The sequence below is a fragment of the Mus caroli genome, unplaced genomic scaffold, assembly GCF_978045245.1.
Source record: "Mus caroli unplaced genomic scaffold, Mus_caroli_1 scaffold_9, whole genome shotgun sequence".
NCBI classification, from domain to species: Eukaryota; Metazoa; Chordata; class Mammalia; order Rodentia; family Muridae; genus Mus; species Mus caroli.
The window spans coordinates 54,448,556-54,475,133 of record NW_028227264.1 but is presented as its reverse complement, the minus strand read 5'-3'; the positions used below and the strand labels follow the sequence as shown (position 1 = coordinate 54,475,133).

At 39.7% G+C, this 26,578-nt stretch overlaps 1 protein-coding gene across 1 annotated transcript in view; it reads left to right on the top strand.

Annotated features, from left to right (window-relative positions):
* The window catches only part of Tbc1d32 (TBC1 domain family member 32), a 244,143-nt gene that overhangs the window by 84,364 nt on the left and 133,201 nt on the right, over positions 1-26,578 (top strand). Inside the window, exons 16-20 of the mRNA XM_021174643.3 lie at positions 454-655; positions 1,539-1,621; positions 15,877-16,015; positions 19,855-19,942; positions 20,796-20,914. Of these exons, the coding sequence (XP_021030302.1) occupies positions 454-655; positions 1,539-1,621; positions 15,877-16,015; positions 19,855-19,942; positions 20,796-20,914 (631 nt within the window). The remainder of the gene's footprint in view (positions 1-453; positions 656-1,538; positions 1,622-15,876; positions 16,016-19,854; positions 19,943-20,795; positions 20,915-26,578) is intronic.

The window sequence follows — 26,578 nt, the reverse complement described above, 5'->3', positions numbered from 1 at the left end:
ATACTTAAAATAGCAGCTTTCACATTGGAAGCATTCTTTTAATTTTCATCTCTGCTACTATTATTTTCCGGAAAAACGATCTCAAGCTTTGAGATAGGGAGTTGAGATGCTGTTACTGTAATGGGGAAGGTAGCAACAGCTCAAACAATACCATATTCTCACTGTAAAAGTAAGAACACTCATGCATGGCCCTGGTTCATGGCATCCATGTGTCTCTTTTAAGTATACTCAGATTTGCTGTTTCTCCCACCTGGCTGCCCTTTCCTGTGCTCCACAGAAACCTTTGTCATGACTGGACATGTGCACATTGGTGAATCAGGGATACCGACTTGTTAGTCAAAGCCTATGAGATATGTAAAGTAAGTGAGCTGTGTGGAGACAAGCTGTTTTGTTAGTGCTCCATGATGTCAGGCTCAATTGGGTTTGGGGTCACATCTGTGGTATTTTTTTTAGTCTTACAGGTGCTCATATAATAGCCAAGTTTTCAAAGAAACTTCTTGAAGAAGATATTTCTATTTTTTCTGGATCGGAAATGTTGCCTGTAGTTAAAGGAGCTTTTATTTCTGTGTGTCGTCAGATCTACGGTACCTGTGAAGGCTTACAGGTGTTGCTTCCTTATGGTTTACATGAATCCATAGCAAAGGCATGGAAGAAGGTATGTGCTTCAGACTCCCTCCCTGCAGATCTTGATTTCAGTTACCCATCATTGTAATACCTTATCATAGATAGGGTATCTTAATGGTACATGTATCTCTCTTTCCCTCCTCTTTCTTTCTCTCTTTCTCTCTCTGTCTCAATATCTCTCTCTCTCTCTTCCTTCCTTCCTTCCTTTCTTCCTTTCCTCCCTCCCCCTCCTCCCCTTCTTCCCTCCCTCTTCCCCTTTCTCCTTCCTCCCCTCCCCTCCCCTCCCCTCCCCTCCCCTCCCCTCCCCTCCCCTCCCCTCCCCTCCCCTTCTCTCTCTCTCTCTTCTCCCTCTCTCCCCCTCCCCCTCTCCCCTTTCCCTTCCCCTCCCCCTCCCTTTCTCTCTCTTTTTGAAACAGAGTCTCACTATGGAGCTCTGGTTGGAACTTACTATATAGACCAGGCTGGTGTTGAACTTACAGAGAGCTGCCTGCCTCTGCCTCCTGAGTGCTAGTATTAAAGGCATGTGCCACCATGCCAGGTTAAATATTACTTCTCCAGCATTGTGGTAGTTGGTATTAGCTATCCATACTTCTTAACTTGGCACAGGGTGACTTCAGAACCTCCTTCTCAGTAGAGCTAGGGTCTAAGCCTTTAACTGATTACCACAAAAGTTTTTACTCTGCTAGCAGAAGTTTGAGGTGAATTTTCTTTGTATAGCATCCCCTTCTTTTGTGAAGATTAAAACATCAAGAACATAATGCAGCAGGAGCCATGTACAAACCAGTGGATTAATTTTGAAAGCTGACTTAAAAGAGATCAAGGATTAACAACAGAACTACAGAATTAGAAATCTTGTGAATAGTGTCATTGGTCAGAAAAGCAGAAAAATGAACTAACCCATTAATTTCTCTTAGACAAGCTTGCTATCAGAAAGGATCCCCACTCCAGTAGAGGGCTCTGATTCAGTTTCCTCAGTGAGCCAGGAGTCTCCGAACAGGTAATTATCATTGTTTTGCATCTCTCTATTGTATTTGTTGAGGTAATTTAGAAATAATTGAAATGCAATGGAATATGGTAGAAAAACATTTTCCAGGAAGTTAAACTGTGCATGTATACGTTCAAGGTAAATTACATTTTATACAATTACTATTATTTATAGATTATGTGATAGTTGTTACAAATATAGAAATAGTGAATCGTTTTTACTTCATCCTGTATTTATATTTTGTGTTAGGAAGCTTGGTGGATTATAAAGTTTTCAGAAAAATCAGAGAATTATCAAATACTAAAACTGGAAAGGAATCTTGCATGGATGGTAGAAGTAAAATGTTTCTACATGGCAGAGAGATCTACTTAGTTTTCAAAATATAGCAAGAGTGCAGTTTAATTATGGTTTCAGCATTTGACAATTTTGTAAGTTAATAGTTCACTGTATATATTTGTGCCTCTTTAGAAATATTAAGTGGGGCTCCGGGGCTCCGCCGAACTTAGTCTGCACAGGTGAGAGTGAGGACCACAGAGGCAGACAGCTTCTGGGACAGGCGGGAGCCACAGAGCCACTGAGGCAGCACCCTTTTGGGGCCGCAGTCATCCAGCACCCTCCCAGCCTGAGGACAGAGGTCCGCCCTGCAGGGAGCGCCATCTTGGCTCCGGGACTCCACCGAACATAGTCACAGGTGATAGTGAGGACCACAGAGGCAGACAGCTTCTGGGACAGGCAGGAGCCACAGAGCCTCTGAGGCAGCACCCTTTTGGGGCCACAGACATCCGGCACCCTACCAGCCGGAGAACAGAGGTCCGCCCCGCAGGGAGCACCATCTTGGCTCCGGGACTCCACCGAACTTAGTCTGCACAGGTGAGAGTGAGGACCACAGAGGCAGACAGCTTCTGGGACAGGTGGGAGCCACAGAGCCGCTGAGGCAGCACCCTTTTGGGGCCGCAGACATCTGGCACCCTCCCAGCTGGAAGACAGTGGTCTGCCCTGAACAGGAGCCCTCTGCCTCAGGAGCAGGAAGCACATCTTGGATCCAGGACTCCACTGAACTTAGGAACTTAGTCTGCACAGCTGAGAGTGTGCACCACAGAAGCTGACAGCTTCTGTGACCTGCCAAAGCAACACAGCATCTGGGAAAGGTCCTGTTTTCCGCCTTCTTCTTCGGCCAGGAGGAGGTCCAAACGCCAGATATCTGTACACCTTCCCTTTAAGAGGAAAGCTTGTCAGTAGGGAGTGCTCTAACCACTGAAACTCAGAGGAGAGAGCCTGTCTCCCAGGTCTGCTGACAGACGATACTCAGAATCACCAGAAGAACAACCTCTGAACAGAGACAACTATAACAACTCCAGAGATTACCAGATGGCGAGAGGTAAAGGTAAGAATCTTACTAACAGAAACCAAGACCACTCACCATCATCAGGACCCAGCACTCCCACTTCGCCCAGTCCAGGGCACCCCAACACACCTGAAAAGCTAGACCTGGATTTAAAAGCATATCTCATGATGATGGTAGAGGACATCAAGAAGGACTTTAAAGAACTACAGGAGAACATGGCTAAAGAGTTACTAGTCCTTAAAGAAAAACAGGAAAACACAACCAAACTGGTAGAAGTCCTTAAAGAGAAACAGGAAAACACATCCAATCAGATGATGGAAATGAATAAAACCATACTAGACCTAAAAAGGGAAGTAGACACAATAAAGAAAACCCAAAATGAGGCAACACTGGAGATAGAAACCCTAGGAAAGAAATCTGGAACCATAGATGCGAGCATCAGCAACAGAATACAAGAGATGGAAGAGAGAATCTCAGGTGCAGAAGATTCCATAGAGTATATCGGCACAACAATCAAGGAAAATGGAAAATGCAAAAAGATCCTAACTCAAAACATCCAGGAAATCCAGGACACAATGAGAAGACCAAACCTACGGATAATAGGAGTGGATGAGAATGAAGATTTTCACCTCAAAGGACCAGCAAACATCTTCAACAAAATTATAGAAGAAAACTTCCCAAATCTAAAGAAAGAGATGCCCATGAACATACAAGAAGCCTACAGAACTCCAAATAGGCTGGACCAGAAAAGAAATACCTCCTGACACATAATAATCAGAACAACAAATGCACTAAATAAAGATAGAATACTAAAAGCAGCAAGAGAAAAAGGCCAAGTAACATATAAAGGCAAGCCAATCAGAATTACACCAGATTTTTCACCAGAGACTATGAAAGCCAGAAGATCCTGGACAGATGTTATACAGACACTAAAAGAACACAAATTCCAGCCCAGGCTGGAGAAACCAAATAACATAGATGGAGAAACCAAAGTATTCCATGACAAAACCAAATTCACACATTATCTCTCCAGGAATCCAGCCCTTCAAAGGATAATAACAGAAAAAAACCAATAAAAGGACAGGAACCACGCCCTAGAAACAACAAGAAGGTAATCCCTCAACAAACCTAAAAGAAGACAGCCACAAGAACAGAATGCCAACTTTAACAACAAAAATAACAGGAAACAACAATTACTTTTCCTTAATATCTCTTAATATCATGGACTCAACTCCCCGATAAAAAGACATAGACTAACAAACTGGCTACACAAACAAGACCCAACATTTTGCTGCTTACAGGAAACTCATCTCAGAGAAAAAGATAGACACTACCTCAGAATGAAAGGCTGGAAAACAATTTTCCAAGCAAATGGTATGAAGAAACAAGCTGGAGTAGCCATTCTAATATCTGATAAGATTGACTTCCTACCCAAAGTCATCAAAAAAGACAGGGAGGGGCACTTCATACTCATCAAAGGTAAAATCCTCCAAGAGGAACTATCAATCCTGAATATCTATGCTCCAAATACAAAGGCAGCCTCATTCATTAAAGAAACTTTAGTAAATCTCAAAGCACACATTGCACCTCATACAATAATTGTGGGAGACTTCAACACACCACTTTCACCAATGGACAGATCATGGAAACAGAAACTAAACAGGGACACAGTGAAACTAACAGACGTTATGGATCAAATGGATCTGGCAGATATCTACAGAACATTTTACCCTAAAACAAAAGGATATACCTTCTTTTCAGCACCTCATGGTACCTTCTCCAAAATTGACCACGTAATTGGGCACAAAACAGGCCTCAACAGATACAAAAATATTGAAATTGTCCCATGCATCCTATCAGATCACCATGGACTAAGGCTGATCTTCAATAACAAAATAAATAATAGAAAGCCAACCTTCACGTGGAAACTGAACAACACTCTTCTCAATGATACCTTGGTCAAGGAAGGAATAAAGAAAGAAATTAAGGACTTTTTAGAGTTCAATGAAAATGAAGCCACAACATACCCAAACTTATGGGACGCAATGAAAGCATTTCTAAGAGGAAAAGTCATACCTCTGAATGCCTCCAAAAAGAAACTAGAAAGAGCACACATTAGCAGCTTGACAACACACCTAAAAGCACTAGAACAAAAGGAAGCAAATTCACCCAAGAGGAGTAGATGGCAGGAAATAATCAAACTCAGGGGCGAAATCAATCAAGTGGAAACAAGAAGAACTATTCAAAGAATCAACCAATCAAGGAGCTGGTTCTTTGAGAAAATCAACAAGATAGATAAACCCTTAGCCAGACTCACTAGAGGGCACAGGGAAAGCATCCTAATTAACAAAATCAGAAATCAAAAAGGAGACATAACAACAGATCCTGAAGACATCCAAAACACCATCAGATCCTTCTACCAAAGGCTATATACTCAACAAAACTGGAGAACCTGGATGAAATGGAGAAGTTCCTAGACAGATACCAGGTACCAAAGTTGAACCAAGATCAGGTTAATGATCTAAACAGCCCTATATCCCCCAAAGAAATAGAAGCAGTCATTAATAGTCTCCCAACCAAAAAAAGCCCAGGACCAGATGGGTTTAGTGCAGAGTTCTATCAGACCTTCAAAGAAGATCTAATCCCAGTTCTTCACAAACTATTCCACAGAATAGAAACAGAAGGTACTCTACCCAACTCATTCTATGAAGCCACAATTACTCTGATACCTAAACCACAAAAAGACCCAACAAAGATAGAAAACTTCAGACCAATATCCCTTATGAATATTGATGCAAAAATACTCTATAAAGTTCTTGCTAACCGAATCCAAGAACACATCAAAACAATCATCCATCCTGACCAAGTAGGTTTCATCCCAGGGATGCAGGGATGGTTCAATATACGGAAATCCATCAAAGTAATCCAGTATATAAACAAACTCAAAGACAAAAACCACATGGTCATCTCGTTAGATGCGGAAAAAGCATTTGACAAGATCCAACACCCATTCATGATAAAAGTCTTGGAAAGATCAGGAATTCAAGGCCCATACCTAAACATGATAAAAGCAATCTACAGCAAACCAGTAGCCAACATCAAAGTAAATGGTGAGAAGCTTGAAGCAATCCCTCTAAAATCAGGGACTAGACAAGGCTGTCCACTTTCTCCATACCTATTCAACATTGTACTTGAAGTCCTAGCCAGAGCAATTCGACAACAAAAGGAGATCAAAGGGATACAAATTGGAAAAGATGAAGTCAAAATATCACTTTTTGCAGATTATATGATAGTATATATAAGTGACCCTAAAAATTCCACCAGAGAACTCCTAAGCCTGATAAACAGCTTCGGTGAAGTAGCTGGATATAAAATTAACTCAAACAAATCAATGGCCTTTCTCTACACAAAGAATAAACAGGCTGAGAAAGAAATTAGGGAAACAACACCCTTCTCAATAGTCACAAATAATATAAAATATCTTGGCATGACTCTAACTAAGGAAGTGAAAGATCTGTATAATAAAAACTTCAAGTCTCTGAAGAAAGAAATTCTAGAAGATCTCAGAAGATGGAAAGATCTCCCATGCTCATGGATTGGCAGGATCAACATTGTAAAAATGGCTATCTTGCCAAAAGCAATCTACAGAATCAATGCAATCCCCATCAAAATTTCAACTCAATTCTTCAACGAATTAGAAAGTGCAATCTGCAAATTCATCTGGAATAACAAAAAACCTAGGATAGCAAAAACTCTTCTCAAGGATAAAAGAACCTCTGGTGGAATCACCATGCCAGACCTAAAGCTTTACTACAGAGCAATTGTGATAAAAACTGCGTGGTACTGGTATAGTGACAGACAAATAGACCAATGGAATAGAATTGAAGACCCAGAAATGAACCCACACACCTACGGTCACTTGATCTTCGACAAGGGAGCTAAAACCATCCAGTGGAAGAAAGACAGCATTTTCAACAAATGGTGCTGGCACAACTGGTTGTTATCATGTAGAAGAATGCGAATCGATCCATTCCTATCTCCTTGTACTAAGGTCAAGTCTAAGTGGATCAAGGAACTTCACACAAAACCAGAGACACTGAAACTTATAGAGGAGAAAGTGGGGAAAAGCCTTGAAGATATGGGCACAGGGGAAAAATTCTTGAATAGAACAGCAATGGCTTGTGTTGTAAGATCGAGAATTGACAAGTGGGACCTCATGAAACTGCAAAGCTTCTGCAAGGCAAAAGACACCATCAATAAGACAAAAAATACACCAACAGGTTGGGAAAGGATCTTTACCTATCCTAAATCAGATAAGGGTCTAATATCCAATATATATAAGGAACTCAGGAAGGTGGACTCCAGAAAGTCAAATAACCCCATTAAAAAATGGGGCTCAGAACTGAACAAAGAATTCTCACCTGAAGAATACCAAATGGCAGAGAAGCACCTGAAAAAATGTTCAACATCCTTAATCATCAGGGAAATGCAAATCAAAACAACCCTGAGATTCCACCTCACACCAGTCAGAATGGCTAAGATAAAAAATTCAGGTGACAGCAGATGCTGGCGAGGATGTGGAGAAAGAGGAACACTCCTCCATTGTTGGTGGGATTGCAAGCTTGTACAACCACTCTGGAAATCAGTCTGGCGGTTCCTCAGAAAATTGGACATAGTACTACCGGAGGATCCAGCAATACCTCTCCTGGGCATATATCCAGAAGATGTCCCAACTTGTAAGAAGGACTCATGCTCCACTATGTTCATAGCAGCCCTATTTATACTAGCCAGAAGCTGGAAAGAACCCAGATGTCCCTCAACAGAGGAATGGATACAGAAATTATGGTACATTTACACAATGGAGTACTACTCAGCTATTAAAAAGAATGAATTTATGAAATTCCTAGCCAAATGGATGGACCTGGAGGGCATCATCTTGAGTGAGGTAACACAATCACAAAGGAACTCACACAATATGTATTCACTGATAAGTGGATATTAGCCCAAAACTTAGGATACCCAAGATATAAGATACAATGTGCTAAACGCATGAAACTCAAGAAGAATGAAGACCAAAATGTGGACACTGTGCCCCTTCTTAGAATCGGGAACAAAACACCCATGGAAGGAGTTACAGAGACAAAGTTTGGAGCTGTGATGAAAGGATGGACCATCTAGAGACTGCCATATCCATAGATCCATCCCATAATCAGCTTCTAAACGCTGACACCATTGCATACACTAGCAAGATTTTGCTGAAAGGACCCAAATATAGCTGTCTCTTGTGAGACGATGCCGGGGCCTAGCAAACACAGGAGTGGATGTTCACAGTCAGCTATTGGTTGTATCACAGGGCTCCCAATGGAGAAGCTAGAGAAAGTACCCAAGGAGCTAAAGGGATCTGCAACCCTATAGTTGGAACAACATGATGAACTAACCAGTACCCCGGAGGTCTTGTCTCTAGCTGCATATGTATTGAAAGATGACCTAGTCGGCCATCAATGGAAAGAGAGGCCCATTGGACTTGCAAACTTTATATGCCCCAATATAGGGGAATGCCAGGGCCAAAAGAATGGGAATGGGTGGGTAGGGAAGTGGTGGGCAGTATGGGGGACTTTTGGGATAGCATTGGAAATGTAATTGAGGAAAATATGTAATTAAAAATATTAAAAATTAAAAAAAAAGAAATATTAAGTGGCTATGATGTTAGGTTAACAGGGAAATAATTTATTAAACTAAAGTTTAGTGATCTACATTTTCTAAGTTTCTACTTTAGTTTATGGTTGAGCTTTGGCACAGTGTAGATCATAGTAGGGTCGCTTTAAGGGATCTTCTTTGCTAAATGCTGACCTTGCTTCTTTCTCTTTTATAGGATAGAGCTTAACTTATACAATCCAATAATGTTTATTTATTTATTTATTTATTTATTTATTTATTTACTTATTTTTGGTTTTTAGAGACAGGGTTTCTCTGTTCAGCCCTGGCTGTCCTGGAACTCACTCTGTAGACCAGGCTTGCCTCAAACTCAGAAATCCACCTGCTTCTGACTCCCAAGTGATGGGATTAAAGGTGTGAGCTACCGCTAGGAAAAGTTTAAAGGTTCAAAATAGTTCATTCTCTGGAATTTTCATGTATGTTTATTCATAAAATGGTTAACAAATGCATCCACTGCTTCTTTTTCTCCTTTTCATTGAGAGTATGGAGAAATTAGACAGGCTTTGTCCAGCCCTCATCTGTAGACGTAGGCTTTCCTCAGATGCTCACCTCACTGTCATCAACTTCATTGCACATAAAACAGAGCAGAATACATGTTTGCTAGAGGGAGCTTCTTCCTACGGAGCTGAGCTTCTCAGCCTTCTTAATGCTTGAATTCCTAATACAGTTCCTCATGTGGTGACCTCCAACCATAACATTATTTTCATTGCAACTTCATAGCTATATTTTGCGACTATAATGTAATGTAAATATATGATATGCAGGATATTTGATATATGGACCCCAAAAGGATTTCTACCCACAGCTTGAGAATTGCCACTATGGATGGAGTGTACTGGAAAAGAGACACTCTTGAATACAAGAGCCCTAAATTCATTCTTCCTTCATACAGAATAAGGAATGATTAATAGGTGGAAAGAGGCAATGTTTCCCATGAGTATGTGCTTATAGGAAAGTAGTGCTAGGGAAGAAGATGTTTCCTAACCTCTGTTATTACTATCTCTGTTGATTAGAGCTTTCTAGGGAGAACCAGTAGGATAGATTCATGGATCAATGTATGAGTGAGGAAAGAATCAAGTAGGGGTATTGGTTCCTACTATTATGTAGGATAGGATATTTGAAGAGTAGATTCTGGGATGTTGATTATATTGCTTAGTCCAAGGGTCGAGAGTCTTCTGTTGTGAGATTTGGGCTGCGAAGGCTAGGAAACTGGTGATTTTGGTTTCAAAGGGCAAAAGAGTGCTCCTGGGTTCCTATGGTTAAGCTCTCTGTTGTCTTCCTATCTGGACCCTCATCCAATTGAATGGCACCTTCTCTACACTGAAGATAGATCATCTCCACTTGGTCTACTGAGATTTGTACACCAAAATCCCCTGGAGAAAACCTCACAGATATACCCACAAATAATGCTTTATCAATTTTCTAGCTAGTCTTCAAATTTAGTCAGATTGACATAAATTATTCATTACAATGTCTCAAGAAAAGCCAAAACATCAATACAATTCACAGTACATTACAAGTGTAGATATCATTTTTGTCCTAATAATTCAGTTTACCTTCTGGAAAGATTTGAGCATCTTTTGTTCTTTTATTGAGGGAGCTTCTGTGAGATAGGTGTTATAGCAGCTAACTGGTCTTGTGTCAGTGTACAGCAGGTACCTGATTTTTTTGAACGAGTGAAAAAATGAATTTAGTGAATGGGCTTTGTCTAGTCCAAATTAGGGAGAATAAGAGTTAGCTTAACAAGATAACAGTAAAATAATAGCAATCTATAAAAACTAACATTATTATTATTATTAGTAGTAGTACTAGTACTATTATTATTATTATTATTATTAGTAGTAGTAGTACTAGTACTATTATTATTATTATTAGTAGTAGTAGTAGTAACATATTTTGTAAGATCCTGCTCCCACTTCCTTTTAATGGTGTGTATAGTACTAGAGAATGACCATGCCAGCTCAGTCAGTCAGTGGGTTCTCTAGTCCAGGAGTGAGGATTAAAAAGAAAAAGACAATTAGACAACACTGTAGCATGACCTCAGCCTCTTCTGAGGCTGAAGCTGGTTTATTTTTTCCCAGTCTGCTTTTATACCATTTTAATTACATGCAAGTAATAAGGCCACTTCTAGGTTAAGGAACAAACAAGGCATTAAACACAAATAGTCAACAAGCAAGGCAACAAACAAATGTCCTAAATCACTGTTTCTAGGAGCTGGTCAGGATGACCAAGATATCTAAGCCCACTTCCCTGTCCAGTCCAAAGTCATATTCTTGCCTGACACCTACTTCTTTGTTCTAGCCTAAAATCAGATCCTGCCTGAGCTAACTTCTATGTCCTGGCCCAAAGTCAAATTCCTGCCTGAAACCTACTTCCTTGTCCTAGCCCAATGTCAGATTCCTGCCAGGTTTCTAAAAGCAGCCTCATAAGCTCTGCACAGGAGAATGGAGAAGCTGATACATAGTTCTGGTGTGCTTTTATGTCCTTTTGCTTGAAAATACCAAACAAAATTTCTAAAGGCTTATCAAAATGTCCTCACACTATATGAGCCAAATCACTGTGCAACCTTAGAGAAGATTCAATCACAGAGAAAAAGAAAAGATGTTAAATTTGCCACAACCAGCTATTAAAAGACCTTCTTAAAAATGGGAGGATAAAATTACAGAGGGTTCTTTGATCTGCAAAGCTCAGCCCATGGTACCATGAAATTAATCACCAGAGACTGTATTTCTAGTGTTCTTTTGCTGTAAAGAGACACCCTGACCATGGTAACTCTCTTCAAAGAAAGCATTTAATTAGGTCTTACTCACAGTTTTGGGGCTCTAGTCTAGCTGGTGTCTAAAAGCATAGTGGTACATGGAGACAGATATGGTGCTGGAGAAATAGCTGAGAGTTCTATGTCCAGATGCTCAGGCAGCAACACTGGTTCTGGCTTGGGTGGTTGAACCACAAAGCTTATCCCCAGTGACACACTTACTATAATAAAGCCACACCTTCTCTAACAAAGTCACACCTCCTAATTCCTCCCAAGTAAGGCCACTTCCTGATGACCAAGCATTCAAATCTGAGTCTGTGGGGGTGGGGGGCATTCTCATTCCAACCACCTCACTAGTGGAGCACGCAGTTTGCCGCTTCACCCATTCACCACTGCTGCCTCCTAAGGCAAAGAACAGTAAAACTCAGTGGCCCAGATCTTCTGCCCCCTTATTAACATTTGAAAGGCAGTTAAATATTCACAGAGAAGATTTATTAAAGCATGGCAACACTTATTTTTCATAATTATATACACTCTTCTACATTATGTACTGGGGCCACTCATGTAATTTGTTTCCTGTTTTACATGTGGTGAATGTGGAATCTTTTTTATTGCTTTTATGACTAATTCATTGACTTAATGACATATATTTCATAGGTATGTTCCTGTGTGAGTGGCTTGGCTTAACTTTTCTAAAACTTATTTTAGTGTTTCATTAGCATATGCTAATTGTACATAATAATGGCTTCAATTATGCCATTTTATACATGCATGAAGTGTATGTCTATAACAGAACCCCTCTCTCTCCTCTTTTCTACTCCATCTCTGCCAATCCCCTTCTGCTCCTGAACTAGCCTTGTATTCTGGTCTTTTGCCAGTTGACTGCATTTGGATTGTTTATAGGAGCAAGAATGAGGGTTTGTTTCTGGCACATGGACACTTGACAGGATGTCACACCATTGAAGACAATGTTTCACCCTTCACGACCACAATTAGCTGCTTAGACATCCTCAGGCAGGAATGGGCCTTGGCATCAATGTCATGTCAAGGAATGAAGAAAAAGACTTAATAAAAAGAATAGTTTAGTCCAAGAGTGAGTCCAAATTTGAATTCTCCATTTTCCTTCACTGACTTTCATTCATCTTATTGTATTCATAGAAAACATAGTACGTGAAAGGGATGATGAATACATTTTTATAGAAATCTTTAAAAGTTTTACTAGAAGTTACTTTACTGATTTCAGCTAACTCAGAAGAGCATTGGAAAGAAGCACATATGTTACCATCCTATATCCATCCACATGCCACTTCTAACATTTGTAGCTATTTGCTTATTTTGAAATTGCGTTCAGTCTCATGGCTACTTTCAGAAAATGATTACCACAAGCATGAGAAAACACACACAAACACAGAGAGAGAGAGAGAGAGAGACACACACACACACACACATACACACACTTCTGTATCAGAGCCATGGAATAATAATTTAAGGTTAAAGCAACACATTTAGTTTAGGCTGTAAAAGCTGGTTAAATGGGAAATACAATCAATAATAAGATAAGTTCTGTTGTTGTTGTAAAGGCAGGTTCAACCTGAGTGAACAGGCTGAGTACACAATATGATAGTGAGTTGAGTACATAGATCTAGATGATCTCGGGGCATTCTACTACACTGGATGCAAGGTCTTGTTAAAATTCAGACTCCCAAAGACAAGAGCTATTTTCCCAAGAAGATATTGGGATACAGGCCTCATAATTTCCTCCCCATTCCTTGTCTGACTGCTGGGGTTCAATCTCAGGTCCTCATACAAGTGCTCTCTGGTAGAGAGCCAGGTTCTCACTGTGCAGCCCTAGCTGGTCTGGTATTCACTATGTAAGCCAGGCTGACCTCAGAATCTAAGAGATTTTCCTACCTCTGTCATTGGCTCCTAAATACTGGGATTACAGGTGTGTGCCTCCATGCTCAGCTAATCTTCTATGTTGAGAAATTGCTGTTCTTTCAAACCACATCATCACCACAAAGTGTTTCCTATCCCCAAACAAATGTTCTTATTCTTTTTTTTATTAATTTATTTTTTAATTAGGTATTTTCTTCATTTACATTTCCAATGCTACCCCAAAAGTCCCACAACCCCCCCCCCACTTCCCTCCCCCACTCCCACTTCTTGGCCCTGTACTGAGGCATATAAAGTTTGCAAGATCAATGGGCCTCTCTTTCCACTGATGGCCGAATAGGTCATCTTCTGATACATATGCAGCTAGAGACATGATCTCCGGGGGCGGGGGGGGGGGGGGGGCGGCGCTTACTGGTTAGTTCATATTGTTGTTCCACCTATAGGGTTGCAGACCCCTTTAGTTCCTTGGGTACTTTCTCTAGCTCCTCCATTGGGGGCTCTGGGATCCATCCAATAGCTGACTGTGAGCATCCACTTCTGTGTTTGCTAGGGCCTGGCATAGCCTCATAAGAGACAGCTATATCAGGGTCCTTTCAGCAAAATCTTGCTAGTGTGTGCAATGGTGTTTGCGTTTGGAGGCTGATTATGTTATGGATCCCCGGGTATGGCAGTCTCTAGATGGTCCATCCTTTTGTCTCAGCTCCAATCTTTGTCTGTGTAACTCCTTCCATGGGTGTTTTGTTCCCAATTCTAAGAAGGAGCAAAGTGTCCACACTTTGGTCTTTGTTCTTCTTGAGTTTCATGTATTTTGCAAATTGTATTTTGTATCTTGGGTATTCTAAGTTTCTGGGCTAATATCCACTTATCAGTGAGTATATATCATGTGAGTTCTTTTGTGATTGGGTTACTTCACTCAGGATGATGCCCTCCAGGTCCATCCATTTGCTTAGGAATTTCATAAAGTCATTCTTTTTAATAGGTGAGTAGTACTCCATTGTGTAAATGTACCACATTTTTTGTATCCATTCTTCTGTTGAGGGGCCTCTGGGTTCTTTCCATCTTCTGGCTATTACAAATAAGGCTGCTATGAACATAGTTGAGCATGTGTCCTTCTTACCGGTTGGAGCATCTTCTGGATATATGCCCAGGAGAGGTATTGCGGGATCCTCTGGTAGTACTATGTCCAATTTTCTGAGGAACCGCCAGACTGATTCTTATTCTTAAGTAGTTTAATTGTATATCAATGTCGGGACAGGCACACATTTCTTATCAGTTCTTGAAGTTATCACTCCTGTACCTTCTGGACTGTGTGGACTGACAGATCTTATTATCTACAGTAGAGTGGCTGGGGCTAACACATGTTGTCCTTATTGGGTTGCTTTTGCTTGTATGTTAACAGTTTGCATGATCTCTGTGATTTAAGTTAACTTTCTTCGTACTCTGGATGATATTTTATTTCATAAACAAATTATATATTTTTCTCAATTGTAGGAAATACTATTTTAAAAGTTTAATTGAGCAATATAATATATCTATGGAGTATAGTGGTCTTCAATTTTTTCTACAGTTTCTGTTTTCTTTCTCTTCCTTCCTTCCTCTCCCTCCCTCCTCCCTTTCTCTCTCTCTTCCTCTTCCTCTTCCTCTTCCTTTCCTCCTTTCTTTCTTTCTTTCTTTCTTTCTTTCTTTCTTTCTTTCTTTCTTTCTTTCTTTCTTTCTCTCTTTCTTTCTTTCTTTCTCTTTTTACTTCTGCAAAAGTTATGTCTTAAAATTGTGATCTAAGAAAGCATGGCTTTATTCACTTCCAAATAAAATAAAAACTTATGAAAATATAAGAGAAACCACGTGAATTAGGCTTTAGAACACGAGAAAGCAAATACTTTAATAAGAAGAATGCACAAAACAATGGAAGTTGAGGTGCAGGGGATCCAAAGGCGGCAGAATCAAGAGAAACCGAGAACTGAGTCAATGTGCTGTTCCTGAGGTGAATACTCACTGATGGGAAGCTGTCGGAGTAGAAGTGAGAAAATCCTCATAGACTGTCTTAGTCAGGGTTTCTGTTCCTGCACAAACATCATGACTAAGAAGCAAGTTGGGGAGGAAAGGGTTTATTCAGCTTACATTTTACACACTGCTGTTCATCACCAAAGGAAGTCAGGACTGTAATTCAGGGAGGTCAGGAAGCAGGAGCTGATGCAGAGGCGATGGAGGGATGTTCTTTATTGGCTTGCTCAGCTTGCTTTCCTATAGAACCAAGACTACCAGCCAGGGATGGCACCATCCACAAGGGGAGCTCCTTGCTTGATCACTAATTGAGAAAATGCCTTACAGTTGGATCTCATGGAGGCATTTCCCAACTGAAGCTTCTTTCTCTGTGATAACTCCAGCCTGTGTCAAGTTGACACAAAACTAGCCAGTACACAGACCCTTTTCATCTCATAATATCTATGGAGTAATCTGCAGTCAATGTATACTGTCAGTTTTATTATTGTCCATGCTGATCCTAAGTCTTTTGTGTTTGAGAGTATTAAGTGTTCCTTTACTGTCCTTTTCCTGTCTCAGTGTGGCTTGGGAAGACAATTTGTTGGATGATTTACTGAATTTTGCAGCCACCCCCAAAGGACTGCTGCTTCTTCAGAGAACAGGAGCCATCAATGAATGTGTGACGTTTATGCTCAGCCAGTATGCAAAAAAGCCACAGGTATGAACTGCCATCTGCTTTAAGAGAAAGGACTGTTGTTGTAAAAGCCATTGAGAGCATCACTCTGCTCTCCATGTGTGACGAGTTTACTAAGTTTCAGTTAATATCCCGGGTTGCATTGTAACACTTGATTTTTTTTTTTTAAAGGAAAGCTTTAGGTAGTAGATATTGGTGTCTGTGCCTGTGTTTTGAAATTGCAAGTAGCCAGATGGAATTGAAAAATTCAGTTAATTTTCCAGATGTTTTATAAACATGATATAATACTTCCATATGTACTCCATATGAATTTCTGGGAAAAATGCTATTATGTATAAATGTATGTACCCATGAGGGTTTAGGCCTCAGGAATTTTAAAGACACAAACTTCCCCTTAGAGGGATTTCTACTGTTAAATAAAACTTACAAGGTAATTTATTTAATAAAGTAGTCTGAAGTAATTGAGTTTGTGTTTTTTTTTTTTTTTGTCATAGTAAAGACATATCTGGGTCTTTTGGATCTGAGCTCTGCTTTTGTGGATATTTTTCTGCATTACAACTTTATTTTGGCTAGGATCAAGGCTGGTGTGTGTGTGTGTGTGTGTGTGTGTGTGTGTGTGTGTGTGTGTGTGTATTTCTCTCTGTATGTGTCTGTGTGTTGCAATGCTTCCATGGATGTTAAAGTTGATTACTGCTGCTTTCTAAATTGCTCTCCACTTTTTAAAACTGTATCTTCTTTTTAGTTAGGTTTTTGCCAAGAAATTTAGACTGATAGTTTGTGAGGATACATTGCATTTGTTAAAGTCTGAAAGGACTTCACATATCCCTAGAGCAGAGTAATAGCCTGACCTTTGCAAACCATCCAATCTATAGCTTCCTGGTCAACCTTATCCTGCTTAGAAATTTTGTATTTCCACCATCCTTGTCAAAGTTTTCCCTTCTTGGAGCCTGGACTTCTAAGGTTTCCTCTTCTTGAAGTAAACATCAGCAAGGTGTTTGGGGATTTTCACATCACTGATAGCAGTTTTTGTGGAGGTGGGCATGGCAGGTTTCTGGTGTGTTCTGTGCAGAAGAGTTGGAGGGAAATAGGTCCAGTCCCAGACATCAAAGCAGTTGCTTAATCTGTTTTAGTTATCCCCATGGTGGTCCATTGGGGATGATCACAGCTGACTTGGTGTGTGTGCAGCTTCTACCTTGGTACTTCCTGGCCAAATAACACGAACATATCTTGCAAAGCTTAACCCTGTCTTTATTTCTGTTCTTGTCACTATAAACTGCTTTTGTGACAGTTGGCAAGACCCACCCCTTAAAATTTTTTTTTCTCTTTTTAATCTGGCCTCAGTGGGAGAGAGTGCATCTATTCCTGCAGCGATTTGATGTGCCAGGGTGGGGTGATGTCTGTTGGGGGGGCACCCACTCACAGGAGAAGGGGAGAGAGGATTGGGGGAAGATTTGTGGGAGGGGTTGACCAGAAGTTGAAAGTGGGATGTAAATCGAATAAATAAATAAATAAATAAATAAGAGACAACAACAACACGAAAAAGAAAAAGAAAAAAAAGAAGAAAGAAAAAAAAAGAAAAATGGAAAATTTCGGGGAGATAAAAAGATTTTGCAGCTTAGTAGTTTATTCCTGTCAGGACCTTTCTAGAATACATGGCAGACTGTGAGTGTTTCCAGGTCCTCTAATCAACATTACAGCCTTTTGGCAGTATAGGGCTTCCCTTTTGGCTCCTTATCCTTGGGTTGTCCTTTATAGGAGTGCCTTAGCCTTCTCTGTGTCTGACCCATCAGCCTTTTCACCTACCATCTTGCATGATGGCAAAGAGCTCCATCTTATTTTTTGAGATAGGAACTCACTAATTTTGGGGCTAGGCTAGAGACCTTGATTTTTCCTCAGTGTTGAAATGCTAGGTTTGTGTTACTGAGCCCAGCTTCCCCTGCCTTTCTTCATCCCCAAATGTGAGTTCAGGCAGATTGAACTCATGCCTATATAGCATGCACTTTGCTGATGTAGCCAGGCCTGGAATCCATTCTTTCCTAACGTGTTTTGATATTTTATGTTGCTGATGTCAAGTGCCTCCTCCTCTACTCTCTTAAATTTGAATCTCCTCCTTTGTTTAAAAATATTAGAAAATAAATAACCATTTTTGTTGTCTCTGCCTGATAGTTACCTCTGTTTCTCAACTTGTGGCATACTTACCATATCCATCTTTATGAGTTTCCTACTCTGTCTTATTTATTTTATTCTAATATCATTTCAGATTTCTAGTTCTATTTCATTGTGTACACATTTCCCTTCTTCAACTTTCCACATTTAAGAGTTTATTACATGTAACACACACACACACACACACACACATCTTCCTGCACAGTCTTTATATTATTTTGAGTCTCTCACGCCCCTCCACACATAACCAAGCTTACAACTGCCCTTGTATACTCATTACTTGTTCAGGCTTCCTATTCTGTTTATACTGTTTATCATCATGAAGGCTTCCTGTGTGTTGATACTGTCTATCATCATGACAACATGCCAGTAGTTCACACACATTTTCTTCATTCAGGTGCATCACATCAGGCACGCATGTCTTTACATGATATATCTAGAATTAGATGTCATTTTTATGTCTGTAAATTTCAAAACCTAATATTCTTTGCATTGCCCTGGCTGCTCCCAGAAGAGACTGCTCCTTTGACATGGGGAATTTACTACCCATATCTCTTCATTAGCATATTCATCACATGTTAATGTGCTTTGCTGTTCCAGATATTTTCACCATTTACCTCCTCAGATATTTTCCCAGAAAGCCTGGAACCTAGGCTACTTTCTTAATTTTGTAAAAGAAAAAGTGGATGCTCAGGCTAGTTACACAGTGTGTTTATGGATCTGTTAGCTGTCTAGTTATAATGGTCAGACTAAAACTCAGATTTCTTCTTTTCTAATTTATGACCATGTGTCTGAAGACTTACCTTGTTTAGTATAGTGTCTTTGACTTATGATAAGTTTCTCCATTTTCACAATATCTGGGAAGTGGGCAAAGCATGGGGCTACTAAATAATCCAATTTTCAGGGCCTGTGGGAGGTACTCATGAGTAGGGTGCTCTTTGGGAGGAAGATGCAGGGAAGGAAGGATAGGTGTTTATCTTCTTGGTCATCTGTGTCACTCACTGCAGAACAATGGATTCTTATCCAAGGAAAATTGTTGTGTATTTGTGTTTAGCTATTTTATTGAGTTCTTATACCTCTACCTCCCTTTCAACCCTTATTGCATCCTAGCCCTACCAACCCTGCAACACTAGGTAGGAGAGAAAGAAGATTAGAGGGAAAAGGAGACATAGACTTCTATAGGCTACTTCCTGTTGTTTAGGTACCATGGGGCAAGTCCAGTCTTTGTCAGACTACCCACCAGTCTAGAAAATCAGCAATGCAGCAATTCATCAATGGAAATGTACCAGCAGGAATCAGCAGGGATCAACAGCAGCTGGAGGAGCAGGTGCTTCCACAGGCCTTCTTGGACTGTCCCATTTATACCCTGGCCAGAAACCCTAGAATTAAACTCTCTGCAGCTGGGAAAAATCACACCCCTGCTAGTGCATGAGACAAATCATAATCACTTAGCCTGACTAAGTGACTCATTAAAATTAAAGAGCTAGGCTTAAATTCAAACCGGAAGTAAAATGGTTACAAATACTACATTGGTACTAATTCACTGTAAGGGTTTCATTGTTCTGTGCTGTCATCACTTAGAAGAAATTTCTAGTATTCTAATTGTTGAAGAACAGTAAGTGGCTGTTCCTGTAAGGCTGCATAGCGTATAACCAGTATGCTGTGCCCTTTGCTTCTCCTTGTGTTCTTTATGTTAGGTCAACAGGCAGAAGAAGTTTGGCTATGAAGTCTTGGTTGTACAGGTGGCATCCACAGCAGCAGGTGCAGTGGCTCTACAGAATTCAGGCAAGTCTTTCCCCAACTAGATAAAATGTGATCATTGTAAATAAGATGAATAACAGAAAATTAGCATGATAAACTTGTGGAATATTTTTACCTCTAAAATTCTACTTCTCAGTTTGTGACTAGGTTGAAGAACCCTGAGCTCAGGTTCTTCCTGTCTTTTCACCACGTCTTCTGCTATCTACCCTGAGCCCTGTATGTGGAATTTGTGTTGTAGATGTATTCACTTGGATGGGGCTCCACCACTCTGCATTTGATTGTTTGGGGCTTTCTTTAAGAGTCTCCATTTGTTGGAAAGGGAAGTTCCCTTGATGAGGGATGAGGTCTATAGTTTTCTGTGGGTATAAGGAAAAAAATTTAGAATGTAGTTAAGAATAAAGGCATACTGACTTTATGATTAGATATTAGGTTTTTATAGGCAATAATAGTCAGCTTTAATATTCATTTTCATTTAGTGAGATAGTATTTGACTCAAGAGAATTTAAAGGTTGCATTGAAGCAAAGTTCAGAATTGTTTCAAACATGGAATTTTAAGTGAATATTACAGTAAGTGAACAAATTCCTTGGATGCCTGCCCTACTTTGTGATGCCTCCTTTCTCTTTCTCCACCTCCTGAACACATTCTTTATAGTATCCAGGAGATAAGGTATTCTAAACATTTAGTAACAATAGCAAGTACCATTCCTATCAAGGGTAAAGATTACACTAATATTTATATAAGAAGCAAATATTTTTCCTCTGTGAGGAAATTTTTTTACAAGCATAATCTTACTTTTTTCCTTAACTCCAATTATACTATTTCATACTATAGTATAAATGATACTATGAACATGACATAAGCAACATTTCTTCCTAGGCTTTATTAGTGCACTTATAACTGAGTTGTGGTCCAACCTTGAATGTGGAAGAGATGATGTAAGGCTAACTCATCCCAGAGCTACCCCAGTGGACCCAATTGACCGAAGCTGTCAGAAGGTAAGAAGCTGTATGATGTCATGGGCATAGACTTGAAGGGTACTGAGGAGCAGAAATGACTCCATAAACCTTACCAGTGTCACAAACAAGCAGCAAACTTAATCTTAAGTGGACTCTTTCTCATTTACTACCTCAAGATATTTTTCATTAAAAAGTAAAGTTAGTGAACTGTAAAATACCAAGATTCTTTGTAAAAATATATTGGAAGGATACTTTCCCTTCATGTTATTTTTATTATATATTTTTTTCTTTCTTAATAAAGGGTAATAACATGCCAGGTATGTTCTGAAAAACAAGGTATCCCTAAAGCAAACATAAGCCAGGATCACAGCTGCCTAGGAAGCTTTTTGCCCTCTGGGTTTGAATCTGATGAGGTTGTTGGGATGGAGCAAAGGTGAACAGCAGAGGGAAGATGCTTCTGGGGAGAGTGGAGCAGGGGGTTGGGCGCGGGCAGGGGGAGGCAGTGTGTTCTAAATGCTCACACATTCTGTTGTTAAAATTCAATGCCTTTTCCTGTATGGAACACCTCATTTCTTTTGGTTAAAATAATGATTCCTTGCAGTGGAAGCCAGAACAGTTTTTGGTTGAAAGATGCCATAAAATTATTTAAAATACTCCCCATTGTTTCAGAAGTTCCTTTTTCCCCTGGGATGTTAGGCTAGTTTCACTTTTCTATAATACATGAACATTAGCAAAATAATTTAAAAATGAAGTGGTTAAAAATGTTTGAGGGACCAAAACCAGGCAGTAAATGCAGGACAGTGCCTTGCAGGATGCTCCTGCTTCATAGTCTGTTTAATAGGCAGTGTTTGTTTGTTTGCTTGTTTGTTTGAGACAGGGTTGCTTTAAGTATCCCTGGCTGGCCTTGAGTTCTCTATGTAGACCATGCTGGCCTTGAACTCTCTGAGATCCTCCTGCTTCTGCCTCCCAAGTGTTTTTGCCATCAATCCTGGCTACAGAGTTTAACTTCAAGAAAAGTACCCATTGATCTCCTAAGGATGGTAACTTATAGTCTAGAAAGCTAGTAGAACAGAATTCCAAGATTAGGGTTATTTGGCAGCTGAAGATGGTGTGGACAACACCACAAAGCAGGTTTTACAAGGAGATGTGATAACTTCCCAGACTATAAGCTATATGGGTAAACTATAGTAATTCTGTGGCTTACCACCAGTCTATGTAACTGTCCCCAAAATTCATCTTCTATCTAGTAGTGCTGGGCGTGCTGGAATGTACCTTCTGAGGCTGGGGAGAGATGTCAGTTGGTAAAGTGGTTGCTCTGTAAGCACAAGGACCTGAGCTTGATCCTAGAATCTATATTAGAAACAAGAGTGAATGGGGCTAGTGGGATGCCTCAGTGGGTTAATGTGCTTGTTGCCAAGCCTGGCCATCTGAGTTTATCCCCAAGGACATATGTGGTAATGGAGAGAACGGATTCTTGCAAGTTGTTCTCTGACCTTAGACACTTGCATGCTGTGGCATCTCCTCCCTAACTGCAAATAAATAAATAAACGGAAAAATAAATAAAATTTGGAAAATTATAATATGCCACCCCCCCCCAAAAAAAAAAAAAAAAAAACAAACCAAAGAATCCCAAATCAAATTCTCCAAACCAGGCACAATGGCACACGATCATAGTTCCAGCACAGGGGAGGTGAAAACAGGCAGTTAACTGTTACTTACTGGAGAGCCAGCCAAGCTGACATATGGAGTCACATGATATTTAAAATCTGAACAGTAAAGGAGACAAGCAAAGATGAAAGAGAAAGCCTACAGACTGGGAGAAAATCTTTGGCAGCTTTTTGTCTAACAGAGGTTAATATCCATAATGTATGGAAAAAACTCTAGAACTTAAAATCCCCAAAGCCTCATCGTCCAGTCAGAAACAGTCCAATGAACTAAACAGATAGTTGTTAAAAGAGACAAAAATATGCTAATAAATATATGAAAACATGTTCAATGTCTTGAGCCATCAGGAAAATAGGAACCAAACCACACTGAGGATCCATCTCACTTCAGTCATAATAAGGACAAATGACCCAAACAAGTGTTGTCAAGGATGCAGGGAAAGAGGAAGCTCTGTGCATTGTGCAGGTGTAAATGACATTAGATATTATGTGTGTTAGTTACTATGGAGGTTTATAAGGAAACTAAACCTAGAGCTATGGTACCATTATTTTGTGCAGCTGCAGGCACATCCATGTTTATTATGGCGTTATTCACAGTATCCAAGCTAGGCATCAGCGTAAGTCTATCAGTCAAGGAATGCAACAGATGTCTATGTGACAGTGGAGTTGCTTTTTTAGCCAGGTTAGACTTCAGCATAAGAGTCTGTCAGTAAAGGAATGCAACAGATGTATATGGAGTTTCTTTCCTCCATAAAGACAAAGGAAATTAGTTACCTGCAGGGAAATGGGTGGCATTGGAGATCAGCATGTTAACCAAATCAGCTAGGCTCAGAACTAATGCAACATCCTCTAATATTCAGAACCTAGATTAGCTAATGGCAGAGAAAACTCCTGCCAGTATATGCACCCTTCACATATAGCAAAGGATGGTCTCCAGGTAGAAGTTTGGATTTTCCAGACAGGAAGAGGGGATTGCAGATAGGTAACACTATAGAGGTAGAGTATGTGGCCACATCATCATGACAGTTGGGCCCATTCCTATATAGCTCCACACAGTTACAGAATCCTTCATGAATAACATAAATCAGTACAATGGTATAGGTTATAAATATGTATGGTATATTTTTCATGCAAGTTTAAGGTTGCTGGAATTTTATTCAAGTTATTTGAATTTGCGTTGGGAATATCAATATAAATAGGATTGATTTTCCTCATGAAAAAATTATACATTTTCCTAGTTTGCATATTAAAACATCCCCAAAATGACAATTCATAGTATTAAACAAATCTATTACCCACCTAGAAATCCTAGTTGTTCCACAGGGCTCTTCTCACTTTTGGTTCTATTTTTTTCTATTTTAAGTTACAGTTAGTATATAATTACAGCTTCAACATATAATGAAGTACATTAAAACATGTATTTGAATTCCAGTCCCTTTCTTGTATCTCCCAGGTCCTTCTCTTCAGCTTTGTCATTAAATATGGTAAGTTGTGGTCCCGATGCTGTAATTTAAATATACAGTAAATAAAAAAATAAAATAAAAAAACTTTATTCCTCCCAAGGCTCAATGACTATTGCAGAATAGTGGACAGAAAGATCCAAAGAACCCCAAAAGTCAAGAAGGAGAGAAAGCATCTTGTAGGTGTGACAGTATAAATGAACCCATGAACTCGAAGTAGCTGCAGTTGCCTGCACAATATTAAACCAGTGAACATCCAAGCATGGAGGAGGGAGCAGCTTATAACCCCCACCCTGTGTATAGCTTTTGACAGATGGTAACTTCTGGAGAGGGAGTGTCAGCTTCCTTAAGTGTGGCCTCTGCACCTGTGGTCATGTTCCTGTGGATGGTGCCATACCCTGAATATATGGGCAGCATATAATGGACTCTGTAAATGAAAAAACAAAATAAAACAAAACAAAAACCAACCAAACAAAAGCAACCCAAAACATGAATATGAGAGAAAGAGGGGAATTCAGTTCAGCATATGGGTGGGTCTTCGAGGAGTTTTGGGATGGATTGGGTTATGAGTTGATTATATTAACATTATACATTATATGCATGTGTAAAATTCTCAAAGAACAAAAATACTGATAATAATCTTAATTACACAGTCGTACTTATCATTTCTTCATTGTTTAGAACCAGAGGTAATTAGTATTGTTCTACAATATCCAGCAACTCAGATTACATGACATTTCCAGAAAGTCCTACTGTCCAACATTTCCTTAGGGAACCATTGAAAACCAGTACAGAGAAGTCTAGCCTATAATGTTAAATATTCTAAAAAAAAAAAAAAACCTAGCAAAACAAAAAACCCAGAAGAAGTTGGGAAGTAAGAACCAAAGGAGCTGAGGGTCAGTAAAGAAAAGCAGATAGGAAAAGAGTAACCTGAAAACACATCTGATATTAAACTGTTTCCCACTTTAAAGTTTGATGTTTTAACTTGAGATCTTCAAAGCACACAAAAATGATGATCTGGGTCCAGTGAGATGTCCCAACAGTATTAGTAAGTGAAGGTGCTGGTCACCAAGGCTGACAACATGAGTTCAGTACTGTGACCTGCTACAAACACACACACACACACACACACACACTGCGCAAATAAATGAGTAAATCAATGAGAAAGAAAAAGAAGTTGCAAGGCTATGCTGACTTTGTGAAATTCCCTTAAGTAAAGATGCAGATACATATCGTGTAAAGAATTAGAAAAGGACCCTTGCGAGCATCAGGAGACTGCAATGGCCATAGTTGGTGTATTCGTGAGCGTTCCATTGCTGTGATAAGCACCATGGCCAACAGCAGCTCAGGGAGGGAAGGGTTTATCTGACTCAAGTAATACTAATCACACAGTCTGTTGTTGAGAGAAGCTCAGCAGGTACTGAAGCAGAGACCTTAGGAGAAAGCACTTTATTACTTATTCCCCATGGCTGATCTGACTGGCTGACTTATAAAGCCTAGGACCTCCTGCCCAAGCCTGGCATGGAACATGATGTGCTGCATCCTCCCATATCTGTTATTAATTTAAATATCATGCATTAGCGACTTGTGTAAAGCCTGGCTTGATGAAGGCCTTTTCTCAGGGTTGTCGTTTTAGATGACCTAAGCTGTGTCACATTGACAAAACACAAGGGACTATAAAAATATGTCAAGCTGGTTGAAAATGAAAATACAATATATAAATTTTGGTGTATTTTCATAATGTAGTGCTAAGAGAGCTATTTTTGCATTAATATTTTTATTAAAATATAAAAATACAAATATAATGACTATATATTCTACACACTGACTACAAAAAAAAAGAAAAAAAGAAAAAAAAAAGGCCATACAACATCTAAAGCAAAGCAAGTGCAAAAAAGAAACAAACTAGAACAGAAGCTAAAGAAGCAGAACACAGGTGTAGTAGAGAAGTGTAGCAGAAGGAAAAGATCTTTTAAATGATTAAAATTGATATACTACTCACTAGATTGATGAAGAAAACCCTTAGAGTTACTAATGTCAGTAACTGACACTGAATATTGAAGAGTGTGGCCAAAAATTACATGAATATTGAAAGATAACATATCAATATTACAATCTACTTCATGATATTTTAGTTATTAAAATAAATTGGCACTTAAATTATGCTTAACAAAACTGGCCCAGTCAAAAAAAGCTAGTTAAGCGTTACCACTGTAGACGTGGTGGGACCTGGGAGAATAGAGCTGGTGAATGAGGCTGACTGAAGTCTTACACACTAGTCAACTTTATCCAGAGCATCAGACAGTTTATACTCTGAGGGTTAAGGCAGGTCCCTTGAATGAAGTTCTCATGAGTCCAAGCTGTATATAGTGACAAGGACAAGCAGCGTGTGGCAAAAACATGTTTTGTTTTATATAAAGGATTAAGTTAAGTAATTCGAGTAAACAAGAATGAGTAATCTGAAGTAATGTCATGCCTGCCCATGGCACCTGGGAGAAGCACAAAAACACATTCCAAGAACCATCGCACAGTAGGAAGACACTGAGGTCACAAGACTCTGCCTCACAGGACTCCATTCC